Source organism: Oncorhynchus masou, chromosome 14 (genome assembly GCF_036934945.1).
Source record: "Oncorhynchus masou masou isolate Uvic2021 chromosome 14, UVic_Omas_1.1, whole genome shotgun sequence".
Lineage (NCBI taxonomy): Eukaryota > Metazoa > Chordata > Actinopteri > Salmoniformes > Salmonidae > Oncorhynchus > Oncorhynchus masou.
Genome location: NC_088225.1, coordinates 10,858,488 through 10,879,229, shown reverse-complemented (window position 1 = coordinate 10,879,229; position 20,742 = coordinate 10,858,488). Strand labels below are relative to the sequence as shown.

At 47.0% G+C, this 20,742-nt stretch overlaps 1 protein-coding gene across 3 annotated transcripts in view; it reads right to left on the bottom strand.

Moving 5' to 3' along the window:
• Positions 1 to 20,742, bottom strand: part of LOC135554188 (protein TANC2-like) — a 140,302-nt gene that overhangs the window by 7,955 nt on the left and 111,605 nt on the right. For 2 of the 3 annotated variants that reach the window (XM_064986309.1, XM_064986308.1), the window contains exons 5-22: positions 17,311 to 17,459; positions 15,320 to 15,515; positions 14,720 to 14,959; positions 8,343 to 8,468; positions 7,041 to 7,076; positions 6,334 to 6,615; positions 5,445 to 5,566; positions 3,474 to 3,705; positions 3,035 to 3,279; positions 2,616 to 2,819; positions 2,129 to 2,460; positions 1,843 to 1,951; positions 1,599 to 1,721; positions 1,264 to 1,500; positions 879 to 1,064; positions 710 to 803; positions 480 to 613; positions 194 to 317 (exon numbers count right to left, since the gene is read on the bottom strand). In XM_064986309.1, the coding sequence (XP_064842381.1) occupies positions 194 to 317; positions 480 to 613; positions 710 to 803; positions 879 to 1,064; positions 1,264 to 1,500; positions 1,599 to 1,721; positions 1,843 to 1,951; positions 2,129 to 2,460; positions 2,616 to 2,819; positions 3,035 to 3,279; positions 3,474 to 3,705; positions 5,445 to 5,566; positions 6,334 to 6,615; positions 7,041 to 7,076; positions 8,343 to 8,468; positions 14,720 to 14,959; positions 15,320 to 15,515; positions 17,311 to 17,459 (3,171 nt within the window). The remainder of the gene's footprint in view (positions 1 to 193; positions 318 to 479; positions 614 to 709; positions 804 to 878; positions 1,065 to 1,263; positions 1,501 to 1,598; positions 1,722 to 1,842; positions 1,952 to 2,128; positions 2,461 to 2,615; positions 2,820 to 3,034; positions 3,280 to 3,473; positions 3,706 to 5,444; positions 5,567 to 6,333; positions 6,616 to 7,040; positions 7,077 to 8,342; positions 8,469 to 14,719; positions 14,960 to 15,319; positions 15,516 to 17,310; positions 17,460 to 20,742) is intronic. The other variant, XM_064986311.1, reaches the window with a different exon arrangement.

Genomic DNA, 20,742 nt, shown 5'->3' with positions numbered 1-20,742 from the left:
CCAGGGTCATTACATGGCTACTTGGCAGCTGTTTTTGTCCATTACTAAATATTACACATACTTTATGTATTTGCTACATGTTGCCCATGTGCAAGTCAAACCTACACTTTTGCAGTTGCCTTTGTACTTTTACTGAACCAATGAGAGTAGTAGAGTGGGTGGTGGTGATGTTGAGGATGAACTGAACTCTGACCTTGTGCCAGTAGGAACTCCGCTGTGCCGAGGTGGCCCTCTGAGGAGGCCATCATGAGTGGCGTGCGGCCCTGCTTGTCTGCCATGTTGACGTCAGCTCCGTGGTTCAACAGCAGGTCCACTATCTGAGGAGGAAAAAAACAGATAGCATGTAGCTACGTTAGTATTGTTTGTCACCATTGTTCTCTATCATTGCTAGTAGTGTATTTTAATATTTCAAATTCAAGTTGCATGGCTTTGTGACTTGAAATAATAAATGGGTGCGAAATTCAAAAGTGCCCACCCACCTGCCAATGTCCCTGGCGCACAGCACTGAACAGAGGCACGATGCCCCGGCGGTTAGGCTGTCCAACCGCTGCCCCTTGTTCCAACAGCAGCCTACACACATCCAGCTTCCCCCTGCCTGCTGCTGCAGTCAGAGCTGCAGTGGGAGAGGGGGAAGCCAGGGTCAATGTGGGTAAAAGCATTCGACAGACTTTGATACAGTCATACACAAACAAACTAATATAACACGTACCAGTCTCTCCCCAGAGTGTGTCAAAGTTGTTGATCTGTGCTCGCTCCTCCTCCTCCTCATCCTTCTCTGGCAGGTCCAATAGGTAAGAGGCGATCTGTACAGGAGACAACATTCAGACTTAGTGTGTGTACAGTGTGTGTACAGTGCGTGTACGTGTGTGTGTGTGTACCTCTGTGTATCCCATGCTGGCCCCTGCTATAAGGGCCTGCTGGACAGCGTGACTCTTGGTGAAGGCTCCTTGAGGCTGTCCGTCAGGGTTCCAGTCACTCTGCATCAGGAACTTGACCACCTGCAGGTGTCCTCGCAGTGCAGCGTGCACCAGCGCACACTGACCGTTCCTGTCCAGGTGGTCCACCTACACACAGGGAGAGAGAGGGCCATTATACACATGCACACACACAGATGTCACATGCAGACAGTGTTCAAAAATACCTATTGGTACATTTTGCTACCAGAGAGTTATATCGTGTTGTGTAAATGCATCATAATGCTGTTGTAATAAACCTCAATTGCCAAAGTGACAGTATGCACAGTAGTGGTGGTTGGTCTCTGACCTTGGCCTTGCAGGCGCAGAGCGCAGTGACGATGGACAGGTGTCCAGCGGCGGCGGCGTAGCCCAGCGGGGTGAGGCCGCTGTCGGACTCCCCGTCTACGTGTGCTCCGTTCTCCAGCAGCAGGCCGGCTGTCTCCGCGTAGCCCAGGTGGGCATGGACACACAGCAATGGGGCGTTGTTCAGAACCTCAGAACGGTAATTAACGTTGGCGCCGCCTAGGACCAACAAACGACTCACCTAGAGGGAGGAGTGTCAGACATATAACCAATACACCAAACATGTAATGCAATAGTGCTTTGGTTAGGCCACTGCTGTTGTGAGTGTGTGTCCAGTACCTTGATGTTGGGTGTGTAAAGGTTCCTCAGTGAGGCCAGAGCAGTGGAGAGCCCCTCTGTGCTGTAAGAGACCCACAGCCCCTGCAGGACTGACGAGGAGACCCCAACCTTCTTACTCAGGCCCTGTGGAGAAGATAACAGTAATATCAACAACAGTGTTACTGCACAGTGGGTAGAACCTATTGACCCAGATGTTGGAGGTGTGCTAGCATGCTGTAGTGATTTTGTGGTGGTGTGTCGTTACCTTGAAGATGTGTGCTTTGAGGATGTGGTGGCCCAGCTCTATGGTCTGCTGCCGGTTCAGTTTGCCCTCCTGACGTGAGAACCAGAAGGCCAGGAGCGTGTGGCCACTCCTACAGTGACAGAGAGATGGTGAGGAGGAGAAGGGAGGAAGAAAAGAGGGAAAGTAGAGAAAGATAAGATGTAGAGAGAGGGAGAGAAATTAAGAACAGAAAGCATTGATGTTCCAGGTACACACTGGCTTTGCAGAGGGTCTGTTTGTTCCTCTCAGGGGACCAATGTCTCCCTACCTCGGGTCACAGAGGAACTTGGTCTTCTCCCCGTCCTCCCTCCAGATGAGCCACTCCCTGAAGGAGGGGTGTGTGAACATACGTGTTCCGTCCCTCCTCCGCACCAGGAAGGGCGATAGCAGCTCCAGTCTCCCCTGGAAATCTTCCCAGTCCAGGGCGGGGCCTCGCACAGCACCAGCATTCACTGCCCCATACGCCTGCTCGTCCGTGAGGGGGTGGAGGGAGGCCACGGCTACGTTGAGCAGGGGGAGGGCACGCTCGAAGGACGACTGGGTGGGGAAACGCATGTTGAGCTGCAGGAGGTACACCTCAGCCAGGCTCACCGGCACCACCTGGGGGGAGACATGGAGAAACACCTCGGGTCAGTTTTGTAAGGAAACATCATAAAAACTTTCACAGAGACAGATAAACAGGCAGAGTATGGAACACAAGCAAAAACCTTGAGAGACATACAGTATATAGCTCCAGGACCGAGACACAGACTCACCTTGAAGCTGGAGCTCTTGAGCACCAGGTAGCCCTTCTCGATGAGGTCCAGCGTCAGCTTCAGGTAGAGGTAGGAGCCGCGGCTCAGGGCCTTGAGGTGGGTGCTCAGCTTGGCGAAGGCTGCGTTGTCAAGACGCCCGTTGAGAGACACATTGCTCTGGATCTCAGCACTGCCCTGTATCCTCTGCAGCAGGTAGCCCTGCAGGTCGGGAAGAAAAAGGAGTTCAGCATCATGATAACTTGGGGGGGGGGGGGGTGTAATACTATCACCATGACCGCTTTTATCACAATAGTTGATAATCGTTTTAAACCACGGTTGACTACTTTTACTACAATGATTGAGGTTGAAGTGAGAGATGACTATCAGAGAGTAAAGACGTCAGACAGATGGTTTGGTGTAAACGTAAACCCTACCTGCAGGTCCTGGTCTATGGCATCATTCTCCTCCAGGCGGTCAAGAGAGATACGGTGGAACGGGAGGGGATGTGTGATCTCCTGTAGGGAGGTCCTGACGGTGACCACCAGTTTGAGCCAGGGAGGAAAGCGTTCCATGGTCTTACACAAGAAGGAGGTGATGGTGTCGCCGTAGTCCGGCTTGTGGAACTCTGCCTCATTCAGCCCGTCTACCAGAATGATCAGGTCCTCCTCACATGCTATCTTCCTCTCTGATGAACACAAAGACAACAAGGTTGTTTATCAGGACAAGGAGTGGAAAGAATTGACTATTAACTACTGAGATGAGGCATTTTGTTGTTTTTTGGAAAACATGAATGGAGCTGGCCCAAACCCTGAGAGAAAATAACAATTTATCAAATGCACAGCTCCTGTGCAGTTCCATAAAACCTTGAACACCCCTGACCTCTGTGCAGGATGTCGAGGGGCTCCAGCACGCCCCTCCTGAAGGCATTGAGGGGGTCCTGGACACAGGAGCGCAGACTGAGGGTGCTCTGCAGGTGGGGCTCCCGCAGAAGCTGCTCCCTGTAGGCCATGAGCTGGGGTGCCCGGCACAGCAGAGCCGCTACGTTGTGGACAAACTCTGGCACCAGGCACGTGTATGCATTGTCCGCCTGGCAGTAGTGGTATGCCACCACCTGGGGGCGATAGAGAGTGGAAGTGAGATAATAAAAATAATAAAAAGATTACTTTTATATAGGTGATCCCATTGAAATTGAACATATATTTAATCTAGATATTCCTGATTATCACACTTTATTTTTCCAAAGAGAGAGGTACAATTTAACTGAATCCACAAGCATTTCGCTACACATGCAATAACATCTGATAAACATGTGTATGTGACCAAAAAAATTGGATTTGAAGAGGGTGCAAATCAACCCACACAAATATATTCCGTCTTGAATCTTCAGCACGTAACAATCAAATAAAACACGAACCAAACAGGCCTAGGTGACATTCTGTGCCAACTAACCACTATTATCTTTATGACACAAGAGAGTTAAAGCAGACTGAAGCACAGCTACAGATTGAGCCTTCATTAAAACATTGTTGAAAAACAATACCATGTTACATTATTCATTGAAGAGTGATGACTGCTGTGTAGCTTGTTGTGACTGTCAGGTCTTTGTCTCTAGTTTATCTGAGGAGTTGACTGGCACTAAGACCCTGGGGGTGGTGAAATGGTCCAGGATCAGATCATTTTTAACCCCCTTGTTGGATATTGTTAGGCAGTCTGATCCTAGATCTGTAGTTGAATGTACAGTATAATACAGCGCCGCCTTGGATAGAGTGGACTTGGCGTGCTGAAGAAAGCCAGTAGGCTTCACAGACTGGCTCCAACGTAAAGCTTCCCTCATGAACATTTCAGACCAGATTAGAGAGCTTCACTCCGAAGGTCATACACAGATTCATAGCCGTATACTTCTGGCAACTGACATCCACAGGGATGTGTGTAGTATTTGTGATGCTTGTGTGTGGTAGAGTTGTGTGTAGTGTGGGTGTGTAAAGTGTGAGTGTAAAGTGTGTGTAGAAAGTGTGTGTGTGGGTCAACCACTGGAGCAGGCTATCATTAAGAATGCATGTGGCCGCTAAGGGGATCTAATGGCTCGGCTGGAACACTACTCCCTGGGCCTATGCATATTTCATTAGGCCATAGCACAGAGAGACAGAGGAAAAAAGATAGAGACAGAAGAGAGAGAGATGGGGGGGAGTGAGAGCTACCCTTTTGTTTTTCTGCTGTGTCTGCACAACACCACCAGTCATGAAAATGGAATGGAGAGAGATAGACAGAGAAAAAGAGACGGAATGAAGAGCCAGATTGGATAGCAGGAGTTGACAGTGGATGGAGGAAGAGGGAGAGAGAGAGCGCTAAGTGACTAAAGGAAGATATTAGCATCAGTGTTGCTAGACAAGATGGGGTTAAGGACATAGGGAGAGAGCATGGAGAGAGAAAGGATGTAGAATGAACAGAATGCAGACAACGGAGAGAATGAGAGAAGAGCGGCAGCGGATAGAGAGAATGAATAGAGTGAGAAGGGAGAGAACAAGGCCACAAGGAGGTCAGAGGGCAGAGACAGTTACCAGACCAGAGACGCTGTAGGAAAAAGCTGCTGACACTGAAGAACAAAGGAGCAGGTGAGCAGGCTTTGACAGCATCAACACACCTTCCCCCTTAGCAATGTCTCAATGACCAGTTAATTAATTGAATCCGGGCCACGTTCAGTAAGGCACACCGTTGTAGAACGTTCAAATAAAAATAGAACATAGTGTAAACCAGACATGTACCTCTTAGCAAGGATTCACCCAGCTAGTCAGGGGGTTTTGAATGGTACTTAAGACTACTGAGTGGTGTGGTGGTGTAGTAGTACTGTACCTGTGAGGCGAGCCGCCGTAAAGCCTCCTCCTGGCGTCTCCTCATCTCGGGGGTGCCAGGGCAGCTGCCCCCCAGGGTGCCATGGGAGTGCTGGGGCTGGGTGAGGGGTAGGGTCTCTCCATCTGAGAGAGAGTGAGAGAGAGAGAGAGGGAGGGAGGGAGAGAGAGCGAGAGAGAGAGTGTGAGAGAGGGGGAGAGAGAGAAAGGAGGGAGTTGAGTGCATTTACTGTGTGCATTATTTACACAGACACGAATGCTTTTTATACGCATCTTAAGACACATGCCCAGTGTCTAATGACTTTAAAATACTAAAGTATTTTTGGGGGGTATCTGTACTTCACTATTCATATTTTTGACAACTTTTACTCCACTACATTCCCCCCCAAAAAGAATATACTTTTAACTCCATACATTTTCCCTGACACCCAAAAGTACTTGTTACATGCTGAATGCTTAGCAGGACAGGAAAATTGTCAAATTCACACACTTATCAAGAGAACACATGGTCATCCCTACTGCACTGCCTCTGATCTGGCAGACTCACTAAACACAAATGCATCATTTGTAAATTTTGTCTGAGTGTACCCCTGGCTATCTTTTAAAAACAAGAAAATGGTACCATATGGTTTGCTTAATATAAGGAATTTGAAATTATTTATACTTTTACTTATGATACTTTTACCAAGTATAGTTAGAACCAAATACTTTTACTCAAGGAGTATTTTAATGGGTTACTTTCACTTGAGTAACTTTCTATTAAGGTATCTCTATACCTTTACTCAAGTATGACAATTGGGTACTTTTTCCACCACTGCCCAGTACAACAGGCCCTTCTAGCAGCAGCCAGCATTGTTATACACACACACTCCTGTAGGACGGTATAAGCATACGTTTGGGCGAGGCGTGGGGGCTGTCCGAGGCGATCTGCCTCATGCGGTTGCCGTGGCAGCTGAGTGCCACCAGGCGGGAGATGATGGCAGTCTTGCCGAAGCCCACGTTGCCCACGACAACCACACCTCGATTGGCTGCCGAGTCGTCGCCATGAAGACGGGCGTCCACTTCCTGGAAGAGCCACTCCCTCCCGGTGAAGAGCGAATCAGCTGTCAGGCTAGGCACCTCGAACAGAAGGGGCTTGAGGGCGATATCCGGGGGGCGGTAGGGGGCAAAGCGTACTGGAGAGAGAGAGGAAGGGGACAGATTATAGGTGAGGGAAAAGACACAGGACTTGATGTTTAGAGTCCACTGCACTGTCATTGTCATTTCCTCAGTGCAACGTCAGCTTGTCACCCATAGAGGGGGATGTTCATCAGAATAACACACACCATGGGTGAACGCCACCATTGGGCTTCATACTAAGAACTACATAATGAAACAGAACTACTGTGTGTATGGGTAGATACTGCCTGTATATAAGAAGTACATATGGTTAGCAGAGCGAGGGGCAGGAGATTAGATAACATATTGTAGTAGAGGGATACTGTACTCCTAATACAGCACCACTAGTTTAATAAGCACATCATTATAACGTGGCATTAACTGATGTAGAACAGTATAATGCCTTATAATGGGAGAAGAGAAAGAGAGGAGCATCACTTACGTGAGTTAGATTGCCAGGCATGGCTGTAAGCAGAAGCTGAGGCAGAGGACAGAGGAGAGAGACAACGCAAGAAAGGAGAGAGAGACAAAGCATGAGAAAGAGAGAGAGAGAAATGGAAGGGTAGGGAAAGAGGAGGAGAAAGGGGAAGATGGATGGGAGGGTTGGTGCAGCGAGCTAGCAGAGAAGAGGAGAGGGGATGGTGAGAGGGAGGGAGGGAGCAGGGTGGTGGGGAGCCACACCCAATATTTCATCCCTGATCCTAGGATGAAGCCTCAGACACATACAAATATCGTTTGAGCATTTTTTCTTGTTGTTGGAGCCCATGTTTTCTGTATGTGCCTCAGAGCCGAGGTTGTGAGAGTGTGTGCGTTCAGTAGTTCTGTACTGAGGAGTAAGAAAAGCAAAGGTAAGGCGATATCTCTGAGTTTTCATTCCCGGTGTGGTCTGATCTTATGGAGAAAGTGCTGTGGTAAGCATGATAGTGTGACAGGCAGGGGGCTAAAAATACAGTCAGAGAGAATGTAGGGAATAGAGTGGGAGGAATAGAGGGAGAGGTATAGAGAATTGGAGAAAGATGGGGTGTGTGCGTTTGTGTGTATACATCTGAATATCTGTGTGTGTGTGTGCGCATGTCTGTTTGTGCATGCTCATTGTGTGTTCAGTGTGTGTCTTTGCTAGTGTGAGTGTGATTTAAGCCTTAAAAAGCCTTGGCCATGAGTGATGGGACCTCAGACAGGACCCCTGCAGTGATAGATGAGCCAGGGAGTGGTGAGGAGCGAAGGTCGATAACATTGATCTGGGAGGGGAGACGGATTAAGGTGTGTGTGTGCGTGCGTGTGGTGTACCAGGCCCAAAGGGAGGGTTACATCACCCAATACCAGGCAGGGATAGGGTTTAGAGGGACTGAGTGCACCAAGTATGTCTACACAGATATACACTCACAAATCATACTTACTAACACACTGACTTACAAGTATACTCCAAGACACACACAATCTCTCTCTCAAACACACACACACACCTAGACAGATTTTGGGAGTGGTATAGGCAGAGTGGAAGTAAATTGGAAGATAAAGCAGATTTAGCACACACACCACAAAATTACCCCTCACAACCCCAGTCCCTAAATCACCCCACCTCCACTCCCTGACCCACACCCCAAAATGCCCCCACCCCCATTTCCTCATCAATCTACACCCCCCCACCAGTATCCCACACACTCAGATCCTAAACAAGCCCATTCAGATTCTAAACCAGTCCACTTATCCACCACACCCCCACCCAGAGTAATATGAGGCATACCTCTGAGGTCGTGTCCGGAGCGCCCGGCCCCAGAGTTCTGACGGGGCATCCTGAGGGAGGTCCTCAGGGGAGTGTGTCTCTGCTCATCCAAGTAGGCCAGGTCCTCCAGGTGGGCCGAACTCGTGGCTAATGTGTGTGTGTGTGGGAAATGGGTGAAACAGATGAGAAGAAAAACAGAGTTAGTCAAACAAAGCCAGGAATCACTGAACAGCCCAAACCTGAATGCTAAATTGCTAATGCTAACAACAGACACCCTTGGAAATACACAAACATATCAGTTCCATACCTCCCCATTGAGATCCACTACGAACCAGACCCATTTGAAATCCAACCCAAAGCAAACAGAAGTGGTTTAAAACTGTCAGTGTCCAAGACTAATGTGTGTAGCTATAGCGTGGTAGAGTGTATGTGTGTGAGAGCCTGTGTGAAAGCGTGTGACCTCATACACACCAAACACACTTCCTTCCTCGGACGACCCCTTTTCCAGATAGTTTGTTTAGTTGTTCCCCTCTCTGTTAACAATATACCCAAGTCTAGAGCTCTTCCAGTTGCCCCAAAAACCACCGTCTTTCAATAGGGAGAAAAAAAGAGTAGGAAGATAATGCAGGAAAGAGTTTTTATCTTTAGGATAAGAGCTTTATGGAGAATTACAGAGATAACCTCGTGTTACAGGGAGGGACTAACAACGCACCTCCTTCCTTCCTGTCAGGAAAATAATGTAATCCTGTTTTTTTAATGGGCTTCAATAAAACCCTGCATACCACAAAGTTGTGAACCACTGGGCTAGCTGGTGCTAACAACAATGAAATGGAAGAAAATAAGTTCTACCCACCACTCACCTAAACTGCAACCCGTAGTCTGTTTTACCTATGGCAGGGATCCCTCCCAGACTACTACCTTTCCACTACAATACAGCTAAAACTGTAGCAGGTATGTGGCGAGTGGGATCTCAGATTTACGGGGACCTTGGTTTGGGCGAGCAGCTGTATTAGACTTAGATTTTAGATGAGTTTATTTGTCACATGCACAGGGTCGCAGATGTAATTGCAGGGTAAAGTGAAATTCTTAAGCTCAGAGCTCCAACAGTGCAAGTCAAAAAGACAAGTGAAACAATAATACAAATAACATTTGATCCTCTGCAGCAGAGGAAACTCTGGGTCTTCCTTTCCTATGGCGGTCCTCGTGAGAGACAGTTTCATCCTAGCGCTTGATGGTTTTTGTGACTCCACTTGAAGAAACGTTCAACTTTTCCAGATTGACTGACCTTCATGTCTTAAAAGTAATGATGGACTGTCGTTTCGCTTTGCTTATTTGAGCTGTTCTTGACATAGCCCTATTTGGTAAAAGACCAAGTCCGTATTATCTTCTGTATACCACCCTACCTTGTCACAACACAACTGATTGGCTCAAATGCATTAAAAAGGAAAGAAATTCCACAAATTAACTTAACAAGGCAAACCTGTTAATTGAAATGCATTCCAGGTGACTACCTCATGAAGGTGGTTGGGAGAATGCCAAGAGTGTGCAAAGCTGTCATCAAGGCAAAGGGTGGCTATTTGAAGAATCTCAAATGTAAAATATTTTGATTTGTTTAACACTTTTTTGGTTACTACATGATTCCATATGTGTTATGTCATAGTTTTGATGTCTTCACTATTATTCTAAAATGTAGAAAATAGTCAAAAATAAAGAAAAACCCTTGAATGATTAGGTGTTTCCAAACCTTTGACTGGTACTGTACATATTTAAAACATAATCAATGATAAATGTCCATGGTGGTAGCCACTGCCATAGCTCATGGGGCTTGACGTGGAGCTACGGAGACATTTTCACACTCTACCACGTTGCTTAGGTGGAGTTGGGTTTGTGTTTTATGTATTTTTAATAGTCATTGCTATGTGAGAGATGTGCTGAGAGAGAGAAGGAAAGTGGGTGGAAGGCGTGCGTTTCTGCAGAACAGAATGTCAAGGCTCATAAGGTAGCCTCTCTATCAGTTGGAGTAATCTAGTGCATTTGAACCAGGAGATCAGAGACATTTTGAAAGTGAGCTTGACTACATAGGATGAAAGAGAGCAGACAGAGACGAGAGAGGCAGGAGGTAGAGATTGAAGAGGAGGGCAAGAGAGAGGAGAGAAATAGACGAGCTGGAGAGAAATAGACGAGCTAGAGGGAAAGGGGAGGGAGCGAGGTAGAGGTAAAGAAAGAGGATATATGGAGTGAGTGCGGAGAGCTTCTCGTTCAGAGCCCAGTGTGGGTGGCTGCCCCTGCTCTGCTCCTGAGGCGCGTAGAAGGACAGCAGACCAGAACATCCCTACCTACTGCTCCCCTGCTCCCTCTGAGCAATGACCCTCACTGAATCACTCCTCTCCTCTCCTGTCAGTGGCGTGTGTGTGATTATCAAAGCTTTCTATACAGTCATTCAATCCACCATTTCACAATGTCCCCAGTTTACAAGATGCCACAGGGTAGGGCTGTATTTATATGCTGACATACTTAGGTCAGTACAGGTGCATCAAAGCTGGGACCGAGAGACTGAAAAACAGCTTCTATCTCAAGGCCATCAGACTGTTAAACAGCCACCACTAACATTGAGTGGCTGCTGCCAACACACTGACTCAACTCCAGCCACTTTAATAATGGGAATTGATGGGAAATGATGTAAATATATCACTAGCCACTTTAAACAATGCTACCTTATATAATGTTACTTACCCTACATTATTCATCTCATATGCATACGTATATACTGTACTCTATATCATCGACTGCATCCTTATGTAATACATGTATCACTAGCCACTTTAACTATGCCACTTTGTTTACATACTCATCTCATATGTATATACTGTACTCAATACCATCTACTGTACCATCTACTTGCCTATGCTGCTCTGTACCATCACTCATTCATATATCCTTATGTACATATTCTTTATCCCCTTACACTGTGTATAAGACAGTAGTTTAGGAATTGTTAGTTAGATTACTTGTTGGTTATTACTGCATTGTCGGAACTAGAAGCACAAGCATTTCGCTACACTCGCATTAACATCTGCTAACCATGTGTATGTGACAAATAAAATTTGATTGATTGAAACCATTACAGACTACAAAAGGGAAGCACAGCCGAGAGCTGCCCAGTGACACAAGCCTACCAGACAAGCTAAACTAATTTTATGCTCGCTTCAAGGCAAATAACACTGAAACATGCGTGAAAGCACCAGCTGTTCCGGAAGATTGTGTGATCACGCTCTCCGCAGCCGATGTGAGTAAGACCTTTAAACATGGCAACATTCATAAGGCCGCAAGACCAGACAGATTAACATGACGTGTACTGCGAGCATGCACTGACCAACTGGCAAGTATCTTCAATGACATTTTCAACCTCTCCGTCTGAGTCTGGAATACCAACATCTTAAGCAGACCACCATAGTCCCTGTGCCCAAGAACACTAAGGTAACCTGCTTAAATGACTACCGACCCATAGCACTCACATCTGTAGCCATGAAGTGCTTTGAAAGGCTGGTCATGGATCACAACACCATTATCCCAGAAACCCTAGACCCACTCCAATTTGCATACCACCCTAACAGACCACAGATGATGCAAACGATTGCACTCCACACTGCCCTGTTCCACCTGGACAAAAGGAACACCTATGTGAGAAAGCTATTCATTGACTACAGCGCAGTGTTCAACACCATAGTGCCCTCAAAGCTCATCAAAAAGCTAAATACCCTGGGACTAAACACCTCCCTCTGCAACTGGATCCTGGACTTCCTGACGGACCTCCCCCAGGTGGTAAGAGTGGGTAACAACACATCCGCCATGCTGATCCTCAACACAGGGGCCTCTCCGGGGTGTGTGCTCAGTCCCCTCCTGTACTCCCTGTTCACTCATGACTGCACGGCCAGCCATGACTCCAAAACCACCATTAAGTTTGCAGATGACAACAGCGATAGGCCTGATCACTGAGAATGACGAGACAGCCTATAGGGAGGTCAGAGACCTGGCCGTGTGGTGCCAGGACAACAACCTCTCTCTCAACATGATCAAGACAAAGGAGATGATTGTGGACTACAGGAAAAAAGAGGACCGGGCACACCCCCATTCTCATCGACAGGGTTGCAGTGGAGCAGGTTGAGAGCTTCAAGTTCCAAACTAACTTTTAAAAAAAGTATTATTATTATTTTAGCTAGACAAGTCAGCTAAGAACAATTGATTATTTACAATGACGGCCTAGGAACAGTGGGTTAACTGCCTTGTTCAGCAACCTTTTGGTTACTGGCCCAATGCTCTAACCACTAGGCTGCCTGCCTGGTCCAAGCACGCTAAAACAGTTGTGAAGAGGGCACAACCAAACCTATTCCCCCTCAGGAGAATGAAAAGATTTGGCACGGGTCCTCAGATCCTCAAAAGGTTCTACAGCTGCACCATCGAGAGCATCCTGACACGTTGCATCACTGCCTGGTATGGCAACTGCTCGGCCTCCGACCGCAAGGCACTACAGAGGGTAATGCGTACGGCCCAGTACATCACTGGGGCCAAGCTTCCTGCCATCCAGGACCTCTATACCAGGCGGTGTCTGAGGAAGACCCTAGAAATTGCTAAAGACTCCAGCCACCCTAGTTACAGACTGATCTCTCTGCTACCGCCTGGCAAGCGGTACCAGAGTGCCAAGTCAAGGTCTAAAAGGTTTCTAAACAGCTTCTACCCCCAAGCCATAAAACTCCTGAACATCTAATCAAATGTCCACCCAGACTATTTGCATTGTCCCCCCTCCCCTCTTTTACACAGCTGCTACTCTCTGATGTTATCATCTATGCATAGTCACATAATAACTTTACCCACATGTACATATTACCTCAACTAACCGCCCCCGCACATACTCTGTACCGGTACCCCCCTGTATATATATAGTCTCGCTATTGTTATTTTACTGCTGCTCTTTAATGACTTGTTACTTTTATTTCTTATTCATATTTTTTTTTAAACTGCATTGTTGGTTAGGGGCTCATAAGTAAGCATTTCACTAAGATCTACAACTGTTGTATTCGGCGCATATAACTAATACAATTTGATTTGAATGCTGCAGTGGGGGACTTGGGGCGCTGCACTCGTTCTCTCCAACATTCACACTTCTTTATCTCGCTCCGCTCCCTCGTTACCAGGGTGCCTCCCTCCTATCTTTCTTTCTCTCTCTGTGTGATTCTCTCTCTCCATCTCCCCCTCCGTCTCTCCCCCCAGTCACCAGAGGGACTATGCCCATGGCTTTGATGTTTCAGTGCTGCCTGGGCCAAGCCTCTCCATGCCCGGTTTATCCTCCCTCCTTTTCCCTATCCATCTTTCTTACGCAGACTCCCCTCTCTCTCCACTAAACTAATGTTGCTCATTCCTTCCAGCTTACTGATGACGAGAATCTATGCCACACATTCTCCCCTTTTCTCCTATATGCGTTTGTCTTTTTTCCTTTTCCTCTTTCTCCATTTAATCAGTGTCCACCCTACTGTATATCCATCTGCTGGTAGTCCTTTCTCTCTTTATTCCTCTATCAGTTTGTCTCCCTCTCTTTACATCTCCATTCCTTTCCCTTTCTCTCTCCTATATCAGTCTCCTCCTCCATTCTCCCACCATGCCCAGCTTTCTTCCCCGACTCTTCAATAAGCTTTGTTTGCACTTCTCTCCTCTCAATGGCCTCTTAGAGGGCATGTGTCAGAAGTCAAAAGAAAAAGGCCAAACAACGTAAACCCCTGTATGATCGACCCCTTAAACACTGCTAGCCCAGCTCCATTCATCCCACTGGATAGGCCAAGTCAGAGGTGAGGAGCTACAGGCTTTTTTTAGAACCAGCTTGCTATGCTGCTATTATATGCCCCCACATAGAGAGGACATTGAAAACACATGTTTGAACACTTTTAGGGGGATCTGTGGGGCTTTCCTCACCCTGAAGGAATGTTTTTACCCTGGCATCTGCGGTATTCACCCCCCACCCCCAGGTACTGTGAGAACATTAACGTTCCCTATTTCCATTAAAGTTAATGTTGGAGGGGCACAGGGGGTTAAATAAGAGCACCTAAATGAAGTGGGAACACTCAGTCAGTCTCAGATGCTGAGAAGGGGGTCAATTCCAACTTGGTAACTAAATATCACACATTTATGAAAGTAATATAGCCAAACCCTATAAGGATTTTCAATTAATTCTGAGTTTCAGGTCATTGTCTGAATGGAAATTGATATAGAACAGACCCAAACTTTCAAAGGGTAATGAATCTCCTACCTTTAGCAGCACATTCATTTTTATGCCACTTTGGCCTAAACGTGTGCAATGAAATGTGTTAAACAAATAAACAAGAGGTGTGGCTGGAATAGTGACTCACCTGCCACAGAGTTGGGCCGGGGCATGAGGTAGAGTGGGATGGAGTGGGCCGTCTCCAGGCTCCTCTCTGGGATCTTGTTCAGGCTGTAGGTGGAGGCAGCCATGTTCTCATCCACGCGGTACAGGAACGAGTCTGTGCCCGAACACTTCTGGGTCTGCCACAGCTTCAGGCTACCCCGCGAGCCCTCCCCATGCTTCCCCCCACCCCGGTCAGCATTCTCAGAGTAGCTGGTCAGCGTGGCTGTCAGATAAAAGGTAGTTTAGACAAATATATGCCGTGTTACAGTTCTTTAGAGACTCTGCCTAGTTTAATACTGATTAAGGCCCATGGAGCAAGGCGAGTTTACTCTTCATTCAATTACACGCCTCAAAGTCAATGTTATAACAATAACAAAAATCTCCCAACAGTAGAGCACATAAGGATATAAAGCAAACATATTTAAATACAGCTCATCCTATCACCTGGCTTTTCCAAAATGTAAAGAATTTAAACATGAGTATATCAAATTGTTACAGAAAACATGTCTTTCAGTGGCATGCCAGGAAATACATGGGAAACATTACATAACTTCCACAAAATAAGTGAGCGTCTGTCCCTCACCGATGATGCCGCTGTCCCTGCTCTCCAGGGTGGAGGTGGGGCTGGTGATGGAACCATAGGCGCAGTCTCTGGAGGCGTGATTCCCGGGGGCCCCTCCGGGGGGCAGTGTGGAGCAGGGGCTGCCTGCAGGGGGGGAGGCTGTGCTGCTGGCCAGGCTGGAGCAGGGGCTGATCCGCTGGGTCACTGACATCATGCCCTGGTAGGGAGGGAGGAAGGGTCAGGTCGATACTGAAGTACAGTGATACACCGGACTGCATCATCCCATGAGAAATGATCAGGTAAATTAGCTGTGATTAAATTATGATAAGGTACAACCAGTTGACATATCTCATGTACTAAGTAGTCTACACACACGTGCACCCACACACCATAGACCGACAAGACGAGGAAGAATGCTAGGATCAGCAATCATTGATACGGTCCTTGCCTGCCCTATTATTCCAGTGCATGTGTAACTGTAGAGTCATCACTTTTTAATATATTTTGATGACTCATGCAATTATTTTCACGAGTGAACCATTTTTTGCAATATAATGAATTCTAATTCAGTAGAATATCAATACGTTTAGTGAGCAAAGCAAGTAGAATAGATCCAGTTATACTTTGATCTATTGAGCAGGGGCAGGGAGAGAGAGAGGCAGGCCCACCTCCGGGCATGCTGGATTCTTATTCCAGACAATCTGTTCATCAATTATCCATGGCCCTGGCTCTAAATGAAAAACGAGTTGATTTGAACATTGGTCATTTGAAAATAAATCGGGAGATTAGTCAGAATAGCATAGAAATTCACAGGAGACCAGGATGTGAGCAGAGGTGTGAGTGACTTCTTAGGGAAGGTTTGGCGCAAGACAGAGGGCATCCAAGTATGGAATGCTCCTTGGTCATGATAACAACTCTGCTGTGATTCGGATGTGTTTAGGGAGGCTCCGTAGAAATGAATATAGAACGGGAGTTTCCCTCCCACCTAGCCTACCCAGACTGCTTGCGTGGGAGTGGCAGGCCTCTAAACTGGGACTTGAGAAAACCAGGGCTGGGTTTTTGTTACCACTGCAGTTTGGCACGAAGGACCGAACCAAAGGCATACTGCTGAGCTGTGTAGAACAAGGGGTGCATCTCAATAGTCTAAACAAGCTCTCCTCTCCTCGTCTCCTTCCACTCATCTCAACAGATCAGAAAGACCGATAAAGGCAAAATGGGCCAGAGTCAGATCATTGCTGATGAAGGACACCAGAGGTGGAAGGCACTAGTTAAGATGCACACAACGTGTGACGTGTGGAAAGTGGGTCAGGCTTTAAGGCGGAGTCGCTCCAGCACTGTTGGATCTGCCATTGGATAGGCCTCCGTGGAGACAAGAGAATGTGGCATGCGGCGGGCAGTTTTCACGACCGAGGTAGCAGGTTACCATCCCCTGGCCTCAGCTGCTCTAGGTCACGGTATGTTGGTTCTGCTCTGCAGGAGTGAAGGAGAGCCTAGCGCCCCTCACCCCGAGCAAGGTTATCCATAACTCATAGGATTGATCTTCACAAACATCTTCTGAGCCAGCGCATAGTGGTGTCAGGGGCCATTGAGTTCGCCGTAAACAAAAGACGTAATCTACAAAATAGTCCACTTGGTTCCGACGCTTAAGAGGCCTTGGAAAGTGATTTGCACATCCAACTGTTTGGGGGTGTGCTTCTATAGCTGGACCACATTGTGTGTTGGCCACCTACAGTAGTGACTACTCATCTTGGAGAAAGCCTGCACTTTGTATCATGTTGCCATGATGGGTCTTTAAAGACTCCAAAGTATTGACAAACTAATAATAATATACTGTAACAGTGCATGACAGAAGGGTGTGTAACCTACCTGTCTGTGGTCGTGTTCGTCCATGCTCTTACTGTACTCTAGTGTGTGTGTAGTGTGTGTGTGTGTAACCTACCTGTCCGTGGTCGTGTTCATCCATGCTCTTACTGTACTCTAGTGTGTGTGTAGTGTGCGTGTGTGTAACCTACCTGGCTGTCGTCGTGGACGTCCATGTCGTACTGTGAGCCCGGCTGTCCCTCGTTCATCTTGTCTCCCAGGAGGAAGCCCAGGCGCGTCATCAGGGTGTTGGCTGCCTCGTCCACAGAGGGAGGGGGGCCCAGCTCCTGGCTCTCCTCACCTAGAGGGAGAGTTGGAGAGATGGAGATGGGGAAGGAGGGTGAGAAAGGATTCAGGTCAACACCACAGTACAGCGATACAGATAGCAGGACAATTATGTATTGATCTGCAGCAGATTAAGCCTGAGGGGATCAATTCTCAATCCGGGACCATAATGAGGCAACTCCTTGATCTAGTCAAAGAGCCGTTGGCTTGCTCTCAGTTTAATTGAAAGAATCATGTGCACTGCTCAACCACCAAAGACAACCACCAAATCTCTCACCACAACGCACACATAACTTAGAGATTAATGTACAGAGCTCGTAACAATTCCCCCAGACACAACAACACTACAGTTCCTACAACAAATCCCCTTGGAGGAAGTTCCTGTCCCTTACACACCCTGGAGATCAAGCTGTCCTTCACAACAAATGTAAGCTATCCCACCATCCCCTGCGGGAGGACGTCGGGGGGACTGTACATCGATCTTACAGTATGTGAAAAGCAGAGGGATGGAGCGAGGTGAGCAAGGCTTTGGGGAGAGCAAACGGGCTCTGGGACACTGAGGAAGACCAGAATAAACAGGGGAGGGCTTGGAAGGATTAAGAACCCATTTCTATTATTCAGACCAGGACCCCTCCACAAAAATAAGTCTGTAGATGACTTCATTTTGCCTCACTGTTAAGGGGTCGGTCATGAGCATTCCAAGCAAAATTTCTGCCACGTATTAGTAGCTGTCCTTGCTTAAATATTCCCCTCTTTCACGTCTCAATGCTAAGGACAATTTGGCTAATCTTCTTGATTAAACAGCATGTTCATATTACATCAGGCAATCAAGTTAATTAAGCTACTGGAATGCTCCGAGCATGTGCTTAATCCTCTGTGATCTTATTCAACTAGCTGACAGTTGTATTAGCATAAACAAGCGTCAGTGTAGTCTGCACTCCGAGCCAATAGAAAGCCCTAGAACGGCTCTCATCATCACTACGTGTTTAACACCCAAATGAGGTAGCAGTCAGTCCAACACCAAGATGGCAGATGGGAGAGGACCAACGCCCCGTCTCAATGAAGGAGTGGAGCGGAGAGAAAGAAGGAAGAGAAAGAGAGGAGTAGGCGAGGTGACACTTACTGCTCCTCTGACAGACATGTTGTTGGTCCTATGGGCAGGTCAAAGGAAGTAGCGGAAACCAATAAAAACAGGAGACTGCCATCTGGACACCTGGTCTTTGACCTGTGGCCACCAGCCACCGCCCCTACACCACCACAGACCATAAATGTGTATCAATGGAGACAACCCTGTGTGTCGACTACTCCGCTGTGTCAAAATAAAACTTCTCAACAATGGGCACACATGGCAACAGACAGTTGTGTTTTTCTAAAGGCTCAAAAAACAAAACAAAAAAACACCACCAGTGGACATTCTAGAGTGGTGGGAGTGTTATTTACTTAAAACATCATAGTACTGTCACTGTTAGAACACACACCTACACTGGCTATAAAATGGCTGATTAGTCACCTATGCCTAAGAGAGAAGGATATGGTACCACAGCTGAGAAATTAGACTGCATAGAATCATTGATCTTCATTTTAATGTATTCTCTCGACCTAAATATGCCAACTACAAGCATATAAAAAAATAGAACAGCTCTTTAGAGATGATATTTTCTTTCAGAACATGTGAGCCTAAAAATGGCACAGAATTTTTTATAATAAACACATACAAATCCAGACACTCGTTCACCAGGATGAAACATATAGACCTGAAAAAGGAGCACGTACATTACAGTGCTCTGGTGGTTCTCCTTTTTCTCCCTCACGCCACAGAATCTCACCCTGCTGAAGAAGTACAATAATGCAGATGGTCGTCATGGCAACTATCAGTGCAGCACGGAATGTGCTCCTGGTTGCGCGAGGGCGTCTCTCTTTCTTTCCATTTCTCTCTCCAGCTCTAGCCCTTTCACACAGCCTCTCAAGACCTCATTCTTTGTCTTTCTTCCACTGGTGGACTATAATTACTGCTGGATCCCACCACTGACACCATTATGACAGTAAATCTCTACAAGGCACATGGCTGGAAAATGTTGTTCATCAAACATGTCTGTTCAGAGGTTTCTCAAGCAGTACAGCCGCTAACAATGACATTCTTTATAACTGAATAGCGTTGGATCCTTACTAGGACGGACACTTAATGTTCCCCCTAGAACAGAAGAGACACACACATGAACACACATCTATACTAGAGTGCGCTGTTAACCTCTCCTGGAGAGAGATGTAGACAGTGGCCATTAAATAGGTCAGACTGGCTGCAGGGTGCTGGAGACTGACGGGGGTTAGAGGTGGGGGGTAATTTCAGCAACAGGAATTTTAACAGGGGAGCAGGGGAGATGGATGGATTTATGACTAACAGGTTATCCCTGTTTGAATGACCCCTGTTGCATTCATCTGCCAAGGAAAACACAGTTACAGTGGTCCAGAGAACACACTGCAGACTGGAACTAGCTTGTTCTGGGCAGTTTAGGCCAAGCTTGGGTCACTGCAAGAAACCTCAGAAATGGCAATCTAGTGCATTGACAGAACCCATCCTCGTGAGCTGCCCAACATTGTGCTAACTAGTGACTGGCCATGTCTGTAGTAAAGGGAGTTGGACAGCAGAGGGTCACAACAACTAAATTAACTATGTTCTGTTGGTCTGCCATGATGCCCCCCTTTTCCACACTAGTTAATCCAAACAATAACAGCAGTAGCGTCTCCTCAGCTCAGATGTTAAAGTCATTCCACTCTGGGATACAAGACCCATGGGGACCCCTCGTAAACATCCCAAAGCACCGTGGTCCCCGCCTCCTCCATCTTCCAGCAAGCTCTACTCTAACCAGGCGTGGTTCCCGTAAGAGACACCGTTAATTATTTGTTTGTGTTTACGGCAGAAAAAGAAAAGATCAGTTAGGTTGAGGAAACCTCATGCCTTCTCTCTCAGCAGCTGTAATGCGCAAAGGTCTCAAAACAGGAGATGCGATAGCAATTGGCTAAGTGGTTTTTGAGTGATGGCATATTAACCAATGACTGATATATATCATATCATAGCTGGCAGAGGTAGTCAGGCTTCAACCCCAACATTTGAATGGCAAAGCCCTTGGAAAGTAGACCCCTCCTTCCAAAGCCAGTAGTGACTAAGCCTTTTGAAACAGCATGTGAAAAAAGCTTATGTTGCACTGAAATAGAACACCCCACCACACAGCAGTGCATTTAATAGCTACAGAACGCTGACTGACGCTAGGAACCCTTAATCTAATAATTTTATTCTCATT